We start from the raw sequence: 17,639 nt of genomic DNA, 5'->3' as shown, positions 1-17,639 counted from the left end.
AAGAACCAAAAGGGGAAAGTGAAAAGACACAATATGGTATAAAAGAAAAAACTAGAGCCTGGTGGGGTGGCTCAGTTGGGAGGAGTGTCGTCCCATACACCAAAATGTTTTGGGTTCGATTCCTCATTAGGGCATATAACTAGGTCATAGATCAGATCCCTGGTCAGGGTGCCTATGAGAGGCAACCAATTGATGTTTCTCTCACACTGATTTTTCTCTCTCTCTTTTCCTTCCCCTCTCTCTAAAAATCAATTAAAACATATTCTGATGTGAGTATTAAAAAAAAAAACAAGGATAAAAAAACAAGCTAGTAGAGAACCAAGATGGCGGCATAGGTAAACACCGGAGACTGCTGCCGCAAACAACCACTTCAAAAATACAACTAAAAGATGGAACAGACATCACCCAGAACCAGAGGAAAGCTGGCTGAGGAGAGACTCTTCAACTAGAAGGAAAGAGAACAGCAAACCGAGGCTCAGAGGAGGCGCAGTGTGGAAAATAAAAAGGTACCGAGGTGCGCGCGCAAAGCGGGCTGGTGGCTGAGGGTGCGGTTGTCCTTTTCGGTCGGGAGTGAGTCTCAGACTTTGGGCTCCAGATCCGGGCGAGTCTCTAGGGACTCAGACTCAGACGGGAGAAGCGGGATTGTCCGGCATCAGTTGGAATCGGAGGGCAGCTTTCTCTCCGAGGTTTGCAGCGGCTGCCGGGGTTCTGAGAAGCAGAGCCTCTGGGGACGGACTGAGAGCAGCCATAACTGCTCCCTCCACCCGCCCTGTTGATCCCGCCCCGCCCAAGCCCTGCGCAGAGCCATTTGCCGGATCGCCTCAGGCAAAGGCTAGATTAGCACCTCCCCAGAGGACAGAAGTTTTCCACACAGCTGATTCTCACAGCCAGTCAGCCTGGTGGTCAAATCCCTCAGTATTAACTAAAAAAATCAAGGCTTAACTAGAACAAGACTGTGCACAAAGACCACAAGTGGGTACACCAAGAAAGCAGAAAAAATGCGGAGACAAAAAAACATGACAGAAATGGAGGATATGGAGCTAAAAAACGCAATTTTGAGGGCTTGCAATAAACTTGTGGAGAGCCTCACAAAAACCAATGAGATCCTCGATGCTACGATAAAGAAACTAGAAATTAAGCATACACGGACTGAAATAAAGAATATTATACCCAATAGCAGACCAGAGGAGCGTAAGAATCAAGCCAAAGATTTGAAATTCGAAGAAGCAAAAAACACCCAACTGACTACATCAAAATAAAAAGCTTCTGCACAGCAAAAGAAACCATCAACAAAACAACAAGAAAACCCACCTCTTGGGAAAACATATTTGCCAACGTCATATCTGATAAGGGCTTAATCTCCAAAATTTATAGGGAACTCATACAACTTAACAAAAAGAAGATAAACAATCCAATCAAAAAATGGGCAAAGGATCTAAATAGACACCTTTCAAAAGAGGACATTCAGAAAGCCAAGAGACATATGAAAACATGCTCAAAGTCACTAATCATCTGAGAGATGCAAATCAAAACAACAATGAGGTACCATCTCACACCTGTCAGAATGGCCATCATCAACAAATCAACAAACGACAAGTGCTGGAGAGGATGTGGAGAAAAAGGAACACTTGTGCACTGCTGGTGGGAATGCAGACTGGTGCAGCCACTATGGAAGGCAGTATGGAGGTTCCTCAAAAAATTGGAAATGGAACTCCCATTTGACCCTGTGATCCCACTACTAGGAATATATCCCAAGAAACCAGAAACACCTATCAGAAAGGATATATGTAACCAGATGTTCATAGCAGCACAATTCACCATAGCTAAGATCTGGAAACAGCCCAAGTGCCCATCAGTAGATGAATGGATTAGAAAACTGTGGTACATCTACACGATGGAATACTATGCTGCTGTTAAAAAGAAGGAACTCCTACCATTTGCAACATCATGGATGGAACTGGAGAGCATTATGCTAAGTGAAACAAGCCAGTCAATGAAGGAAAAATACCACATGATCTCACTCATTCATGGATAATAAAGACCATTACAAACTTTTGAACAATAATAGATACAGAGGCAGAGCTGCCTCAAACTGATTGTCAAACTGCAGTGGGAAGGCCAGAGAGAGTTGGGGGGCAGGAGGGAGGGGAGTAAGAGATCAACCGAAGGACTTGTATGCATGCATATAAGCATAACTAATGGACATAAGACACTGGGGGGTAAGGGAGGGTAGGGGTTTGTCAAGGGCGGGGGGGAAAAAAGGACACTTATGTAATACCCTTTGTAATACTTTAAGCGAAAAAAAAAAAAAAGAAAAGAATCTCAAAGTATACCTATAATCTCTTCAATCTAACAATTTAAGACTTTTAAGCTCTACTGACAAGCTTTTTTCAACTCATACATACTTTGCATACATAGTATTTATATATATATCTTAAAAATATAATAATATATGTATAATTTGTTAACCTGATTTTTTTCACTTTTGTATTGTAAACATCTTAATGGTATTAAAAACATTAAAAGCATGTTTTTTAATTAGAATAAAAAAAAAACAAAACACCCAACTGGAAAAGCAAAATGAAAAAAGAATCCGAAAATACGAAGATAGTGTAAGGAGCCTCTGGGACAGCTTCAAGCGCACTAATGTCAGAATTATTGGGGTGCCAGAAGATGAGAGACAGCAAGATATTGAAAACCTATTTGAAGAAATAATGGAAGAAAACTTCCCCCACCTGGTGAAAGAAATAGACTTACAGGTCCAAGAAGCGCAGAGAACCCCAAACAAAAGGAATCCAAAGAGGACCACACCAAGACACATCATAATTAAAATGCCAAGAGCAAAAGACAAAGAGAGAATCTTAAAAGCAGCAAGAGAAAGAGACTCAATTATCTACAAGGGAATACCCATACGACTGTCAGCTGATTTCTCAACAGAAACTTTGCAGGCCAGAAGGGAGTGGCAAGAAATATTCAAAGTGATGAATACCAAGAACCTACCACCAAGGTTACTTTATCCAGCAAAGCTATCATTCAGAATTGAAGGTCAGATAAAGAGCTTCACAGATAAGGAAAAGCTAAAGGAGTTCATCACCACCAAACCAGTATTATATGAAATGCTGAAAGGTATCCTTTAAGAAGAGGAAGAAGAAAAAGGTAAAGATACAAATTGTGAACAACAAACATGCATCTATCAACAAGTGAATCTAAGAATCAAGTGAATAAATAATCTGATGTACAGAAAAAAAAACAAAACAAGCTAGTATTTAAAAACAGAGAGTCAAGTTTGGATCTTGGTTCTACACTCATTAGCTCTCATACTTGGGTAAGTTACTTCACTTCTCTCAACATTAGTTTCCTGGTTTGTAGAAAGAAAAACTATGATCCTCATACCAACTATGAGAATTAAATATAATGTATGTAAAGTACTTAACATAGTACTAAGCAACTATTATCTTATCAACTGCTATTTGCTTTAAGAAAATAGAAATATCTTAGTTAGAATAAACAACATTTAAAATCAAGTGCTAGATAATGAAATTTATTTTTTATTTTGACTGTAGATTTATAAATATACTAGAGGCCCATTGCAGGAAGATTCCTGCAAGAATAGGGCTTCCTGAGGCTGGAGCAAAGCGGTGGAGAAGGGAGCTAAGCCTGCCAAGGCAGGCTTAGCTCCCTTCTCCACCGCCTCGATTCCTCCCGTTTCCGCTGCCTGGCTTCCTCCTGTCTCTGCTGCTGTCCTGTCCAGCCGCCCCGGGTTGCAAACGGGAGGGCTGGATGGCGGCAGGGCGGGCGGTGGATGGTGCTGTCCTGCTCCACCGCCCCAGGTTGCAGATGGCAAGCCTGGATGGCGGCGGGGCAGGTGGCGGATGGCGCTGTCCGGCCCTGCCGGCAGTATGCAAATTTAATGGCCATCTTTGTTGGGTTAATTTGTATACTCTTCTGATTAGCTGATGGGCGTAGTGAAGGTATGGTCAATTAGCATCTTTGTCTTTTATTAGTGTAGATGGATACACTGCATATTTATTTCCTATTACTGCTATAACAAATGACCACAGATTTAATGGTTTAAACAACACAAATGTATTACCTTACAATTTGGAAGTAGGAAGGCCAAAATGGGTATTAAGGGGCTAAAATCAAAGTGTCAGCAGGGCTACATTTCTTTGGCAGATGTAGGATAAAATCCGGTCCTTGCTTGTTCCATTTGCTAAAAGCTTCTAGCATTCTGTGGCTCAATGCCACATCACTCCAACCTCTGTTTCCATCATCACATCTCCTTCTGTTACTATGGCCCTTGTGCCTCCTTCTTTCACTTTAGTTATAACACTTGTGATTAGATTGAGCCCACCAGCTAATCTAGAATAATCTCCCATTCAAACCCTTTTATTAGCCCAGCCTGTGTGGCTCAGTGGTTGAGAGTTTACTGATGAACCAGGAGGTCACAGTTTGATTCACCATCAGGGCACATGCCAGGGTTATGGGCTTGATACCCAGCAGGGGGTGTGCGGGAGGCAGCTGATCAATGATTCTCAATATTTATGTTTCTATCTTTCTCTCCCTTGCCCTTCCTCTCAGAAATCAATTTTAAAAAATATTACAATAAATAAATAAATAAAATTAGCTTCCTAGAAAAGCCATAAGCAATTATTCTTAGTTGCACCATTTAATCTCAAATCATCTGTGACTGGTGCATATGCTTTCTTTTATAAATGTCAACAATTCACATTTTAAAATTATTGCTACTTATAACCAATAAAATGCCATTTCATTTGCCTTCATTTTTCTAAATCATATATATTCTTTAGACATAAATGTTCCATTTATTTGAAAGTTTTAAGACACAGAGGAAGTATTTTAAAGAGAGGAACTTTTGGAATGTCCTCATCAGATTTGGCTTTATCATGATATCTACTCATATCTGGGCACAATAAATAGATCAAAACTTACCAGGGGTTCTCTATTTTTGACCAGACGGATTATTTTTACTGAGTCTTCCTCATCATCAATATCATCGGGCATAGGAGGCAATACTGGATCGTACTTCTTCTGGGCCACAGTGTCATGCACAGAGAGCAAAGCCTATCAATGACAAAGGTTGATAAAAAACAATGAATCTGATTGGTGTTTCTGAGTTCTTGGAATAGAATATATGCACCCCCATGTTCATAGAAGCACAATTTATAATAGCTAAGACTGGAAATAGCTTAAGTGCCCATCAGCAGATGAGTGGATTAAAAACCTGTGGTACATCTAACAACAGAAGACTATGCTGCTGTGAAAAAGAAAGAACTCTATTTGCAACAGCATGGATGGACCTGGAGAGCATTATGCTAAGCGAAATAATCCAGTCAGAGAAGGATAAGTATCACATGATCTCACTCATTTGTGGAATATAATGAACAATGTAAACTGATGAACAAAAATATAGAGATATAGAAACATCAAATAGACCATGAAACCTCAGAGGGAAGACAGGGTAGGGTGGGAGGGGGGCGTGGTAAGAGATCAACCAAAGGACTTGTATGCATGCATATAAGCATAACCAATGGACACAGACAGTAGGGGGATGAGGGCATATGCTGGGGGGTGGGAGCAGCCAGGGAGAGGTCAATGTGGGAAAAAAGGAGACATATGTAATACTTTCAATAATAAAGAATTTAAATGAAAAAAATTAATCAAATACAAACCCCCAAACTCATAAAAGTATAAAGAAAATCTAATTGGTGTTATAATTTTGATATAACAATGGTAATAAGGCAACTACTTGAAAAGGAGCCTCTTAGAAAAAGGAAGTATGAAAAACAATAGAAGGCAGCTCCATTTAGCTACCACTCTATCCCCAATGACATTCATGTATGATAAGAATCAGCACAAAATGTCTTTTAATCTGTATATTCTCTGGTTAGTCCTTATAAGGACAGCAGAGGTGGGGGGGGGGGGTTACTTTTGAAAGGAGGGAGAAAATGAGTCTATAGATATATTGTCAAGGAAACAACATGAGCCTTAGACAAATATATACTATTTCTTTCCTACTATTAGCAGAAAACACAAAAGAACTAATCAATACAATTGATTAGCTTTTACTTTTTTGTTTTCTCACTTTTTAACTCTTAATATAATAAATGACTAGTCCTATATAATAAAGAGGTAATATGCAAATTAACCCTCACACCCTTACAAGATGGCTGCCTATGACCAGGTCAGCAGGGGGGTTAGTGAGGGATGACCAAATGACTGAACAAACAGGCTGTGTGAGGCGACCAGGCCAGCAGGGGGGACAGTTGGGGGTGACCATGCCAGCAGGGGGGAGAATTGGGGAGACCAGGCCAGCAGCGGGGGGCAGTTAGGGGTGACCAGGCTGGCAGGGGGGCAGTTAGGATTGACCAGGCAGGCAGGGATGGGGCAGTTGGGGGCAGCCAGGCAGGCAGGCAGGTGAGCAATTAGGAGCCTGCGGTCCAGGATTCTGAGAGGAATGTCCAACTGCCAGTTTAGGCCCAATCCCAGGGCCTAAACTGGCAGTCGAACATCCCCCGAGGGGTCCCAGATTGGAGAGGGTGCAGGCTGGGCTGAAGGGACCCCCCTCTCATGCATGAATTTCATGCACCGGGCCTCTGGTATGTGTATAAAAGAATAAAATGTAAGTATTTCTATTCATGATTGTCATGGTGGTAAAAACTCCACAAAACATTGTCATATGGAAATATTGAAGATGGCGGCATAGGTAAACACGGGAGTTTGCTGCCTCGAACAACCACTTCAAAAATACAACTAAAAGACGGAACGGATATCATCCAGAACCACAGGAAAGCTGGCTGAGTGGATGATCTACAACTAGGAGGAAAGAGAAAAGCATACCGAGGCTCAGAGGAGGCGCAGTGCTGAAGTAAAATACTAAGGTTCGGAGTGCATGCAGAGTGGGCTGGAGGCTGAGGGCGCGGTTGTCATTTTCAATCGGGAGGGAGTCTCAGGCTCTGAGCTCCAGTTCCGAGTGAGTCTCTAAGGACCCACACTCATACGGGAGAAGCGGGGCTGTCTGGCATCGCTCAGAACCCTAGGGCAGCTTTCTCTCCGTGGGGCTTGCAGCGACTACTGGGACACCGAGAAGCAGAGCCTCAGAGGGCAAGACTGAGAGCAGCCATAATTGCTAACCCCGCCCTGTTGATCCTGTGGGACCTGCCCCGCCCAAGCCCTGCAGGTAGGCTTTTGCTGGATAGCCTCAGGCAAAGGCTACATTAGCACCTCCCTAGAGATCCAGGAGCCAGGAAGCCCAGAGGTCAGAGTGGGACCATCCAGCTTGCAGCTCTGTGGAACCATAAAAGACACACTCAGGGGGCAGACTCAGTGAGCACCAAAGCCCCATCGAAGCAAGTCTAGGCCCAGAGGGGTGTCTCCAGCACAGAAGTTCTCCCACCGCAGACACAGCTGATTCTCACAGCCAATTGGCCTGGAGGTCAATTCCTCACAGTGATAACTACAACAATCAAGGCTTAACCACAACAAGACTGTGCACAAAGCCCACAAGGGGGTGCACCAAGAGTGTCTACCTCAGGTAACTGGGACACTTAGCACAGAAAGGCACTCTATCGACACAGCGAAGCATAAAAAATGCGGAGACAAAGAAACAGGACACAAACGACAGAATTGGAGGAAAGCAAACTGTTGGATATAGAGTTCAAAACCACACTTTTAAGGTCTTTAAAGAACTGTTTAGAAGCCGCCGATAAATTGAGTAAGGCCCTCGAAAAGACTGGTGAGACCGCCGATAAATGTAGTGAGATCCTCAAGAAATCTAATGAGACCCTCGATGTTGTGATAAAGGACCAACTAGAAATTAAGCATACACTGACTGAAATAAAGAATATTATACAGACTCCCAACAGCAGACTAGAGGGTCGCAAGGATCAAGTCAAAGATTTGAAATACGAAGAAGCAAAAAACACCCAACTGGGAAAGCAAAATGAAAAAAGAATCCGAAAATATGAAGATAGTGTAAGGAGCCTCTGGGACAGCTTCAAGCGTACCAACATCTGAATTATAGGGGTGCCAGAAGATGAGAGAGAGCAAGATATTGAAAACCTATTTGAAGAAATAATGACAGAAAACTTCCCCTACCTGGTGAAAAGAATAGACTTCCAAGTCCAGGAAGCGTAGAGAACCCCAAACAAAAGGAATCCAAAGAGGACCACACCAAGACACATCATAATTAAAATGCCAAGAGCAAAAGACAAAGAGAGAATCCTAAAAGCAGCAAGAGAAAGAAAATCAGTTACCTACAAGGGAGTACCCATACAACTGTCAGCTGATTTCTCAACAGAAACTTTGCAGGCCAGAAGGGAATGGCAAGAAATATTCAAAGTGATGAATACCAAGAATCTACAACCAAGACTACTTTATCCAGCAAACCTATCATTCAGAAGTGAAGGCCAGATAAAGAGCTTCACAGATAAGAAAAAGCTTAAGGAGTTCATCACCACCAAACCAGTATTATATGAAATGCTGAAAGGTATCCTATAAGAAGAGGAAGAAGAAGAAAAAGGTAAAGATACAAATTATGAACAACAAATACACATCTATCAACAAGTGAATCTAAAAATCAAGTGAATAAATAATCTGATGAACTGGTGATTGTAATAGAATCAGGGACATAGAAAGGGAATGGACTGACTATTCTTGGGGGGGCGGAGAAAGGGGTGTGGGGGTGAGTGAAGAGATTAGACAACAATCGTGCACCTATGGATGAGGACAGTGTGTGGGGAGTGAGGGCAGAGGGTGGGGTTGGAAGTGGGTGGAGGGGAGTTATGGTGGGAAAAAAGAGTAACTAATGTAATAATCTGAACAATAAAGATTTAATAAAAAAAAAATCATCATATTGTCCTTATAGACCAAAGATGAGGAAAACACTGGGACCCTGACATATCATTACTCACTATTTTAGGTGACTGGGCCTAGATTTTTAACTAACTTGTTCCCTAATCAGCAAATGCCATAATCCATAAATTTCTCCAGCAAGAACCCTAGAAATTAATGTTGAAACCTCTCATCTACACTTCCAATGTCCAATCATATCCAGTTAAATCTACTTTCAAAATATATGCTAACATTTGTTATCTTCTCTCTAGTCCAGTGGTTCTCAACCTGTGGGTCGCGACCTCTTTGGCGGTCAAACGACCCTTTCACAGGGGTCACCTAAGACCATCCTGCATATCAGATATTTAATTACGATTCATAACAGTAGCAACATTACAGTTATGAAGTAGCAACGAAAATAATTTTATGGTTGGGTCACAACATGAGGAACTGTATTTAAAGGGCCAGAAGGTTGCGAACCACTGCTCTAGACCAAAGGGTGGTGAACTATGCCACCTGCTTCTATAAATAAACCTGGCTGGAGCACAGCCATGCTCATTTATTTATGTTTTGTTGATGGCCACTGTCATGCTCCAATGTCAAAACCAAACAGAAACAGCAGGTATTTTTTACATGAAAACTTGGCAGACCTGGCTAGATCACTGATGTCATCACTCTTACCTGGAGCATTGCAATAGCCTCTAAACAGTCCAACTGCATTCACCTTTGGCTCATTTTCAAATCCATGATTTACAGAGTAATTACTTTAAAACTTAGATCAAATCACATAATGGGCCTGCTAATAACTTCTAAAAACTACCCACTGCTCTGGGATGAAGATCAAGTATGTCCTAATCTCCAACCTTACCTTATACCACTTTCCTCACAGAGCTTAAATAACTCTTTCTCATAGGGACTTGGCCAAAACATCTATACTAATAAAGGGCTAATATGCTAATTAGACTGGGAGGCCTTCTGGGAGACCTTCTGGACATCCTTCTGGACAAAGCCATGGTGGTGGGGCTGAGGCAGAGGAGGTTAGGATGATCAGGCCGGCAGGTGAGGGCAGTTAGGGGCGAGCAGGCCGGCAGGAGGGGCAGTTAGGGGTGAGCAGGCCAGCAGGCAGAGTGGTTAGGGGCGATCAGGCAGGCAGGCAGGCAGGTGAGTGGTTAGGAGCCAGCGGTCCCGGATTGTGAGAGGGGTGTCCGACTGCTGGTTTAGGCCCCACAGGGATCGGGCCTAAACTGGCAGTCGGACATCCCCTGAGGGGTCCCAGATTGGAGAGGGTGCAGGCTGGGCTGAGGGACACTCCCCATGCACAAATTTCATGTACCGGGCCACTAGTCTATATATATAAAAGCTTAAGCGACAGTTCGATGGGTAGCTATGACTCACACTGACCATCAGGGGACAGACACTCAACGCACAGGCATGGAAACATGGAACAGACTGATGAATCTCAGAGGGAAGGGGGGAGGGGGGAGGGCAGGAAGAGATTAACCAAAGATCTTATATGCATATTAGAGGCCCAGTGCATGGATTCATGCACCAGTGGGATCCCTTGGCCTGGCCTGTGGGGATCAGGCTGAAACTGGCAGTCTGACATCCCCCGAGGGGTCCCAGATTGCGAGAGGGCACAGGCCAGGCCGAGGGACCCCACTGGTGCATGATTCCATGCACCAGGCCTCTAGTCTAGCCTATTTAATAAAAGAGTAATATGCAAATTAATTGTAACTCCGCAACAAAGATCGAGGCGCCCATAGCAGCAGGGCAGGATGCTGGATGCTGGCGGCGTCACCCTGGCAACGTGAGCCCAGCAGGCATTGCCTTGGAGACCCATGAGCAGTTCCCGAGGCCATCGAGCAGGAAAGTGAGGCCCACAGGCAGCACCCAGCAGGGCCTGCTCCCGGGTTGCTGACGTTTGTATGCAAATTAGCTATAATTTCGTGCTGAAGTTGCTAGAGGGCAGACCATTATAAATAGGGAAGCAGGTTATTTACCACGACAGTAGAAGTGATTTTTTTCTGAAGATATGGGTAAACAACGCAATTTAACAGCCTTTGAATGTGGGATACACACACACACACACACACACACACACACACTCTGAGTGGCCAGATTATTATGACCACCTGACGTTTGTAGGCAAATTAGCCGTACACTGCATTGTATGGGATATGGAAGCTGAAGGCCTATTCGAACACCAATGCTGTCTGCAGTTTCCAAGATAAAACATCTCCAGTTTGCAAAGGAACACAAGGATTGGACAGTCGAGCATTGGAAAAAAGTCATGTGGTCCGATGAATCATGTTTCCAGTTGCATCATGCAGATGGCAGAGTGAGAATTTGGCAGAAGCAGCATGAAAGCATGCACCCCACATGCATGAGTACAACCCTTCAAGCTGGTGGGGGCAGTGTTATGGTTTGGGGCATGTTTTCCTGGCATGATTTGGGCCCTTTAATTCGTGTGGAACAACATCTGAATAGCACAACATACCTAAGTATCGTTGCTGATCAAGTTCATCCTATCATGTTGATGGCATATCCCAATGGAGATGGCTTCTTCTAACAAGACAATGTGCCATGCCATGGTGCTCATATTGTGCAGGAGTGGTTTCAAGAACATGAGGGAGACTTTACCTTGCTTAGGTGGCCCCCATAATCACCAGATCTCAATCCAATTGAGCAATTGTGGGACGAAGTTAAAAGAGCCATCAGGCAGCTGGTTCCACAACCATCAAATCTCACAGAACTGGACAGTGCTATTCAGCAGGCATGGTGTCAGATTCCTCACATCGCCTTTCAACATCTCGTGGAGTCAAAGCCAAGAAGAATCGCCTCAGTATTGAAGGCAAAAGGTGGCCCAACAAAGTACTGATGGGGTTGTCATAATAATCTGGCCACTCAGTATATATATGTATCCCATGTTCAAAGGCTGTTAAATCGTGTTGTTTTCTCATTTCTTCAGAAAAAAGATCACTTCTACTGTCGTGGTAAACAACTTGCTTCCCTATTTATAATGGTCTGGTCCTCTAGCAACTTCAGCGCGAAATTATAGCTAATCTGCCTACAAACGTCAGGTGGTCATAATAATCTGGCCACTCAGTGTATACATGCTGCAGAATGCCAAATGCAAAAAGATTTTCAAAATATCAGAGAGAGAAAAGATAATCAGAAAACAAACACCCGATTGAGCCTGATCAGCAGCAGCAATGGAAACTAGAAGATTGTTAAAATACCTTCAAAGTGCTTAGAAAAAAATAGGAATTATATATCCAGCAAAAGTACCATTCAAGAATGAGAATAAAGGCAAAGACAAAGTTAACAGGGGCCCAAATGAGAAAACGTAAAATAAAAAAGGATAATACAACAATGGTTTTCAAAGACACTGGACATCAAAGGATCATGATCACTGAGAACAAAGAAAACAAATGTGAACCCTATGACTGCCCCAGTTTACTGCCTAGAGAGAGTTTCCTGGCTGTGCTGGGGATGAGGGGAAAAAAAAACCCAGGCAGAACCCAATGGTCTCCCTCAGTTGAGAAAACAGAGCTGGGAAACCAGAAAGGCTAAAGGCTAAAGTTCTCGGGGGAAGTGTATGGGAGAGAAGAGAACTGTAAAGAGACAGAGCTCTGAAGATCTGCAGGAAGTTCCCCCTGAGTCCTTAGCCAAGTCCTTAGCCACGATTTATATACAAGAAAACTACCAGAAAGGATTAGAGCAGTGGTTCTTAACTGAGGACAATTTTATTCTCCTGGAGCTATTTGGCAATATCTGGAGATATTTTCAATTTGGCACAATTTTGGGGATGCTACTGACATCTGGCGCACAGGGTCCAGGTATAATTTTAAACATTAAATAACATACAAATAATTATCCAGTCTCCAAATGTTAATAGTTCTAAGGTTGATAAACTGTGTATTATAGCCCCACTCTCTGAAAGTAGGACATTCCTATGAAAAGTTTCATTAACCAAAATGGCATAAAGTAAAAAAGCAATGACATTAATTTATATAAAAAAATGTTAGTGTTGTCAGATCCCAAAAATAACTATCCAAAATAAAACACAAAGATAAAATATAGTAAAAAGAACATTACTGACCTGAAGGACAATTTCAATGGCCTAACATATACACATATAAACAAAGAAAGGAAGGGTACTAAAAATATTTGAGGAAATATGGCAGAAAATATTCCAAACTTGATGAAAAAAAAAAAGCCACATGTTCAGGAAGCTCAATGTATCTACCAAAAGAAACATAAAAGTAACACCATATTGCTTAAAACCAGTGATAAAGAGAAAATCTTAGTGTCATACAAAAAAAGTGCATTATATATAAAATAAAATAAAAAAATGACACCCTTCTCATCAGTAACAATGTAGGAGTAGCATCTTTAAAATACTCAAAGAAAAATACTATCAACCTAAAATTCTATACCTAGTAAAATATCTCTTAGAAATGAAGGGATATTGAAGACTTTTTAGACATACAAAATCTCAAGAAATTAATCACCAACAGATTTTTATTCCAAACAAAAATGTAATAAGTCTTTCAGATAGGAAGAATGACATCAGATGGGACTATGGGTCCCTACAAAGGAATGAATATCAGAAATATCCACCATCTTGGTATCTATGGCAACTATTTTATATATATAGTAAAAATAATAAAGATAACTAATGAACATATTTTAAGATAAAGTGATTATCATATTGATAGGCAATATTAAGAACAATAGCTATGTATTTTTCCTCCTTAGCTTTCTGCATTGATTTCCATGTCTCTTTTCCAAAATATACCTTTAAGGTTTATAGATATCAAGGTCTAATTTTTAGGAGCTTTGTTTTACAACTATTTTTGGTTAGCCACATTTCTATTTTGGATAGCTAAAAGTAATCTTGTATTTCATTTTCTTCTATATGCAAATTTTCCTTTCAAAAGCCAATTCTTAAATAAAAAATGTGTTTCCATATGCCACAACCACCAATCACAACAGATGGGTTTAACTGTCCTTCAGATGAATCTGCAGGAAATTGAACACTCATGAGGCCCACAAGCTCTCAATGCCTTTGACCCCCTGAAGTCAACTCTATGTTCTATGTATCTATCAGGTCCACAGAATTAAGTGTCTAATAATAAAGTGAGTAAAACTGATTTATTCCTCCAGAAAATAGTTTAACTTTTCCCATTAGCAGGCTTTAATGAAATCTCATCCTTTCTGTATGCTCAAGCAATGAGTAATTTTTTGCAAGTGAATGTTTTGGAAAGCTAAAAAAATCACAACACATCTTATTTTATTTATTGCCTTTAAAAACTCTACCAAACTTCCCCTGACTTCCTAAATAATAACACCATGTCATACAAGCATCATCTCAGATCTTAATGGCATGATATTATAAATCAACTAAAACAAAATAAAAATTCCAACACATGGAGGCTAAATAGCATGTTATTGTAAAATAAATGGGTTACCAATGACATCAAGGAACGAATAAAAATGTCCTGGAAACACATAATTAAAATGAACATAGAAGAACCCCAAATCCATAGAACACAGCAAAAACAGTTCTACAAGGGAAATTCATAGCATTACAGGCCTACCCCAAGTAACAAGATAAGTCTCAAATAAACAGTCTAACCCTAAATTAAAAGAATTATAGAGACCAAGAAAAGCCCAGAGAAAGTAGAAGGAAGGAAACAACAAACATCGGAACAGAAATAAATGACACAGAAATTTAAAAAAAACAAAACACAATACAAAACATCAATGAAACCAAGAGCTGGTTATTGGAAAAGATAAGCAAGATTGATGAACCTTTTCCCAACTTATCAAGAAACAAAGAGAGAAAACCCAAATAAATAAAATCAGAAATGAAACAAGCGAAGTAACAACTGACGTCACAGAAATATAAGGGATTATAAGAAAATACTTTGAACATCTAAATGTGAACAAACTGAACAACCTGGGCAAAATGGACAAATTCCTAGAAAATATACCATCTTCCAAATGCAGTCAGGCAGAATCAGAAAACCTGATAGGTCAATTACAACTAATGAAATTGAAGCAGTAATAAAAAAAACTTCCCAGAAACAAAAATGTCCTGGACTGACGGTTTCACAGGTAAATTTTACCAAACATTCAAAGAATTAACACCAATCCTCCTCAAATTATTCTAAAAATTCAAGAGGAGAAAAGAACTGCAAACTCTTTTTATGAGGTCAGCATTATCTTAATTCCAAAACCATATAAAGACACAACAAGAAAGAACATTACAAGCAAATATCCCTGATGAACATAAATGCTAAAATCCTCAACAAAATATTAGCAAACTGGATCCAGCAATACATTAAAAAGATCATACACCATGACCAAGTAGGATTTATTCTGGGGAAGCAAGGATGGTTCCATATTTGCAATCAATAAACATGATACATCATATAAACAAAATGAAGGACAAAAATCACACAATCTTGCCCGGCTGATGTGACTCAGTGGTTGTGTCCACCAATGCACCCAAGAGGTCGCTGTTTCGATTCCTGGTCAGGGCACATGCCTGAGTTGCAGGCTTGATCTCCAGTGGGGGACATGCAAGAGGCAGCGGATCACTGTTTCTCTCTCATGGATGTTTCTATCTCTCTCTCCCACTCCTCTCCCCTCTCTCTGAAAATCAATAAAAACATATTTTAAAAAATCACACAATCATATCAATAGACACAGGAAAAGCATTCAACAAAATCCAGCACCCATTTATGATAAAAACTCTCAGCAAAGTGGGAATAGAGGGATCATACCTCAACATAATAAAGGCCTTAAATGACAAACCTACAGCCAACATCATACTTAATGGGAAAAAACTGAAAGCATTTCCTTTAATATCAAGAATAAGACAGGGATGTCTGCTTTCACCACACTTATTCAACGTAGTACTGGAAGTCCTAGCCACAGTGATCAGACCAGGACAAAAAAAAAAAAGGCATCCAAATTGGAAAGGAGGAAGTAAAACTGTCATTATTTGCAAACGACATGATATTGTACATAGAAAACCCTAAAGACTCAACTAAAGACTACTAGATTTAATAAATGAATTAGGCAAAGTAGCAGGACACAAAATTAACATCCAGAAATTGATGGCATTTTTATACAACAATAATTAACCCTTAGAAAGAGAAACTAAAAACAATCCCATTTACCATTTCAACAAAATAATTAAGACACCTAGGAATAAACTTAATCAAGGACGTAAAATATCTGTACTCAGAAACTGTAGGACTTTGAAAAAAGAAATAGAGGAAGATACAAACAAGTGGAAGCATATACCATATTCATAGATTGGAAGAATTAACATCATTAAAATGTTGAAACTACCCAAAGCAATCTATAGATTGAATGCAATCCCTGTTAAAATACCAATGGCTTATTTCACAGATCTAGAACAAATACTCCAAAAATTTATATGGAACCTAAAAAGACCCTGAATAGCCACAACAATCTTGAGAAAGAACGAAGTGGGAGAGATCAGAATACCGGATATCAAGTTATACTACAAAGCCAATGTAATGAAAACAGCCTGGTACTGGAATAGTTGGTAGGGTGGGGGTCTCAGGGAATCACAAGGGTGGGGCAAACAGTGTGAGCCAGGTTGACTGAGACTCAGATATGGCAGCACCTGCCTGCTGGCTCTGTGGCAGGGAGGTCCCAGAAAAAGGACAATGACCTCTACCAGTATTTTTGTCTGCGAGAAAGCTGCCCCCCAGCTCTTGCTCGGATGCCAGACAATTTAGTTCCTCCCCATATGTTGCTGGGTCCTTTCAAGCTGCTGCCCCAGTACTGGACTCAGTGTGAGTACCTCCTAGTAAGTCTGTGTGTGGACACTTTAAGAGGAACTGCCTGGGTTTCCATTAGCCTCCATGTCACCCAGCCACAGTCCCTGTTGGTTTTTACGGCCCAGTTACTGAGACTTCTCTTTCCAGCAATGAAACCCTAGGCTGAGGGGCCTGGAGTGGGGCTGGGACCACTTGCTCCGCACAGGAGGCCTCTGTAGCCGAGATATCCTAAAAAACGCTATACATGGGTGTCAGACTAGCCCATTCCATGCCCCTGCCCCTCCTACCAATCTCAATGTGGCTTCTTTAATTCTCTGGTTGTAGGACTTTCATTCAACCGGATTTCAGTCAGTTCTGAATGATGGTTGTTCTGTATTTTAGTTGTTATTTTGAGGGAGGAGATGAGTATAGCGTTTAGCTACACCACCATCTTGACACTCCTCTACCTTTCTTTTTTTGAATATCAAATTAAGACACATATAGCACAATTCCAATGGAGATTTTTCAAGGAAGGTAGAAACTAGTTTTTGTATCAAGGAAGACATTTTCATCCAACAGTCTATATATGCTTATCAGAAATCATCATAAGATAACTAATCATTTATATTACATATATTATGCAATCCATATGTAATTTTGACTCATGAACAATATTTTATATACAATTGCAGTAGAGTCAAATCCAGTGAGTATATAGCTTTTGGGATTTAATGCATTTAGGACCTTAGAATTAACAGGAAATTTTCAAAATGCCTTATGTCAGTGATGGCGAACCTTTTGAGCTCGGCGTGTCAGCATTTTGAAAAACCCTAACTTAACTCTGGTGCCGTGTCACATATAGAAATTTTTGGATATTTGCAACCATAGTAAAACAAAGACTTAGATTTTTGATATTTATTTTATATATTTAAATGCCATTTAACAAAGAAAAATCAACCAAAAAAATGAGTTCGCGTGTCA

The 17,639-nt window shown here is 40.8% G+C and overlaps 1 protein-coding gene across 1 annotated transcript in view; it reads right to left on the bottom strand.

Moving 5' to 3' along the window:
- MPP7 (MAGUK p55 scaffold protein 7) overlaps positions 1-17,639 on the bottom strand; it is a 263,960-nt gene that overhangs the window by 106,446 nt on the left and 139,875 nt on the right. Inside the window, exon 5 of the mRNA XM_070428568.1 lies at positions 4,954-5,085. Coding sequence (XP_070284669.1) covers positions 4,954-5,085 — 132 coding nt within the window. The remainder of the gene's footprint in view (positions 1-4,953; positions 5,086-17,639) is intronic.

The sequence above is a fragment of the Myotis yumanensis genome, unplaced genomic scaffold, assembly GCF_028538775.1.
Source record: "Myotis yumanensis isolate MYYU_CA2020_CCGP unplaced genomic scaffold, mMyoYum1.0.hap1 SCAF_1, whole genome shotgun sequence".
In the NCBI taxonomy this organism is placed as follows: Eukaryota; Metazoa; Chordata; class Mammalia; order Chiroptera; family Vespertilionidae; genus Myotis; species Myotis yumanensis.
Note: the sequence above shows the minus strand (reverse complement) of the source record. Positions and strands in the feature narration are given on the sequence as shown.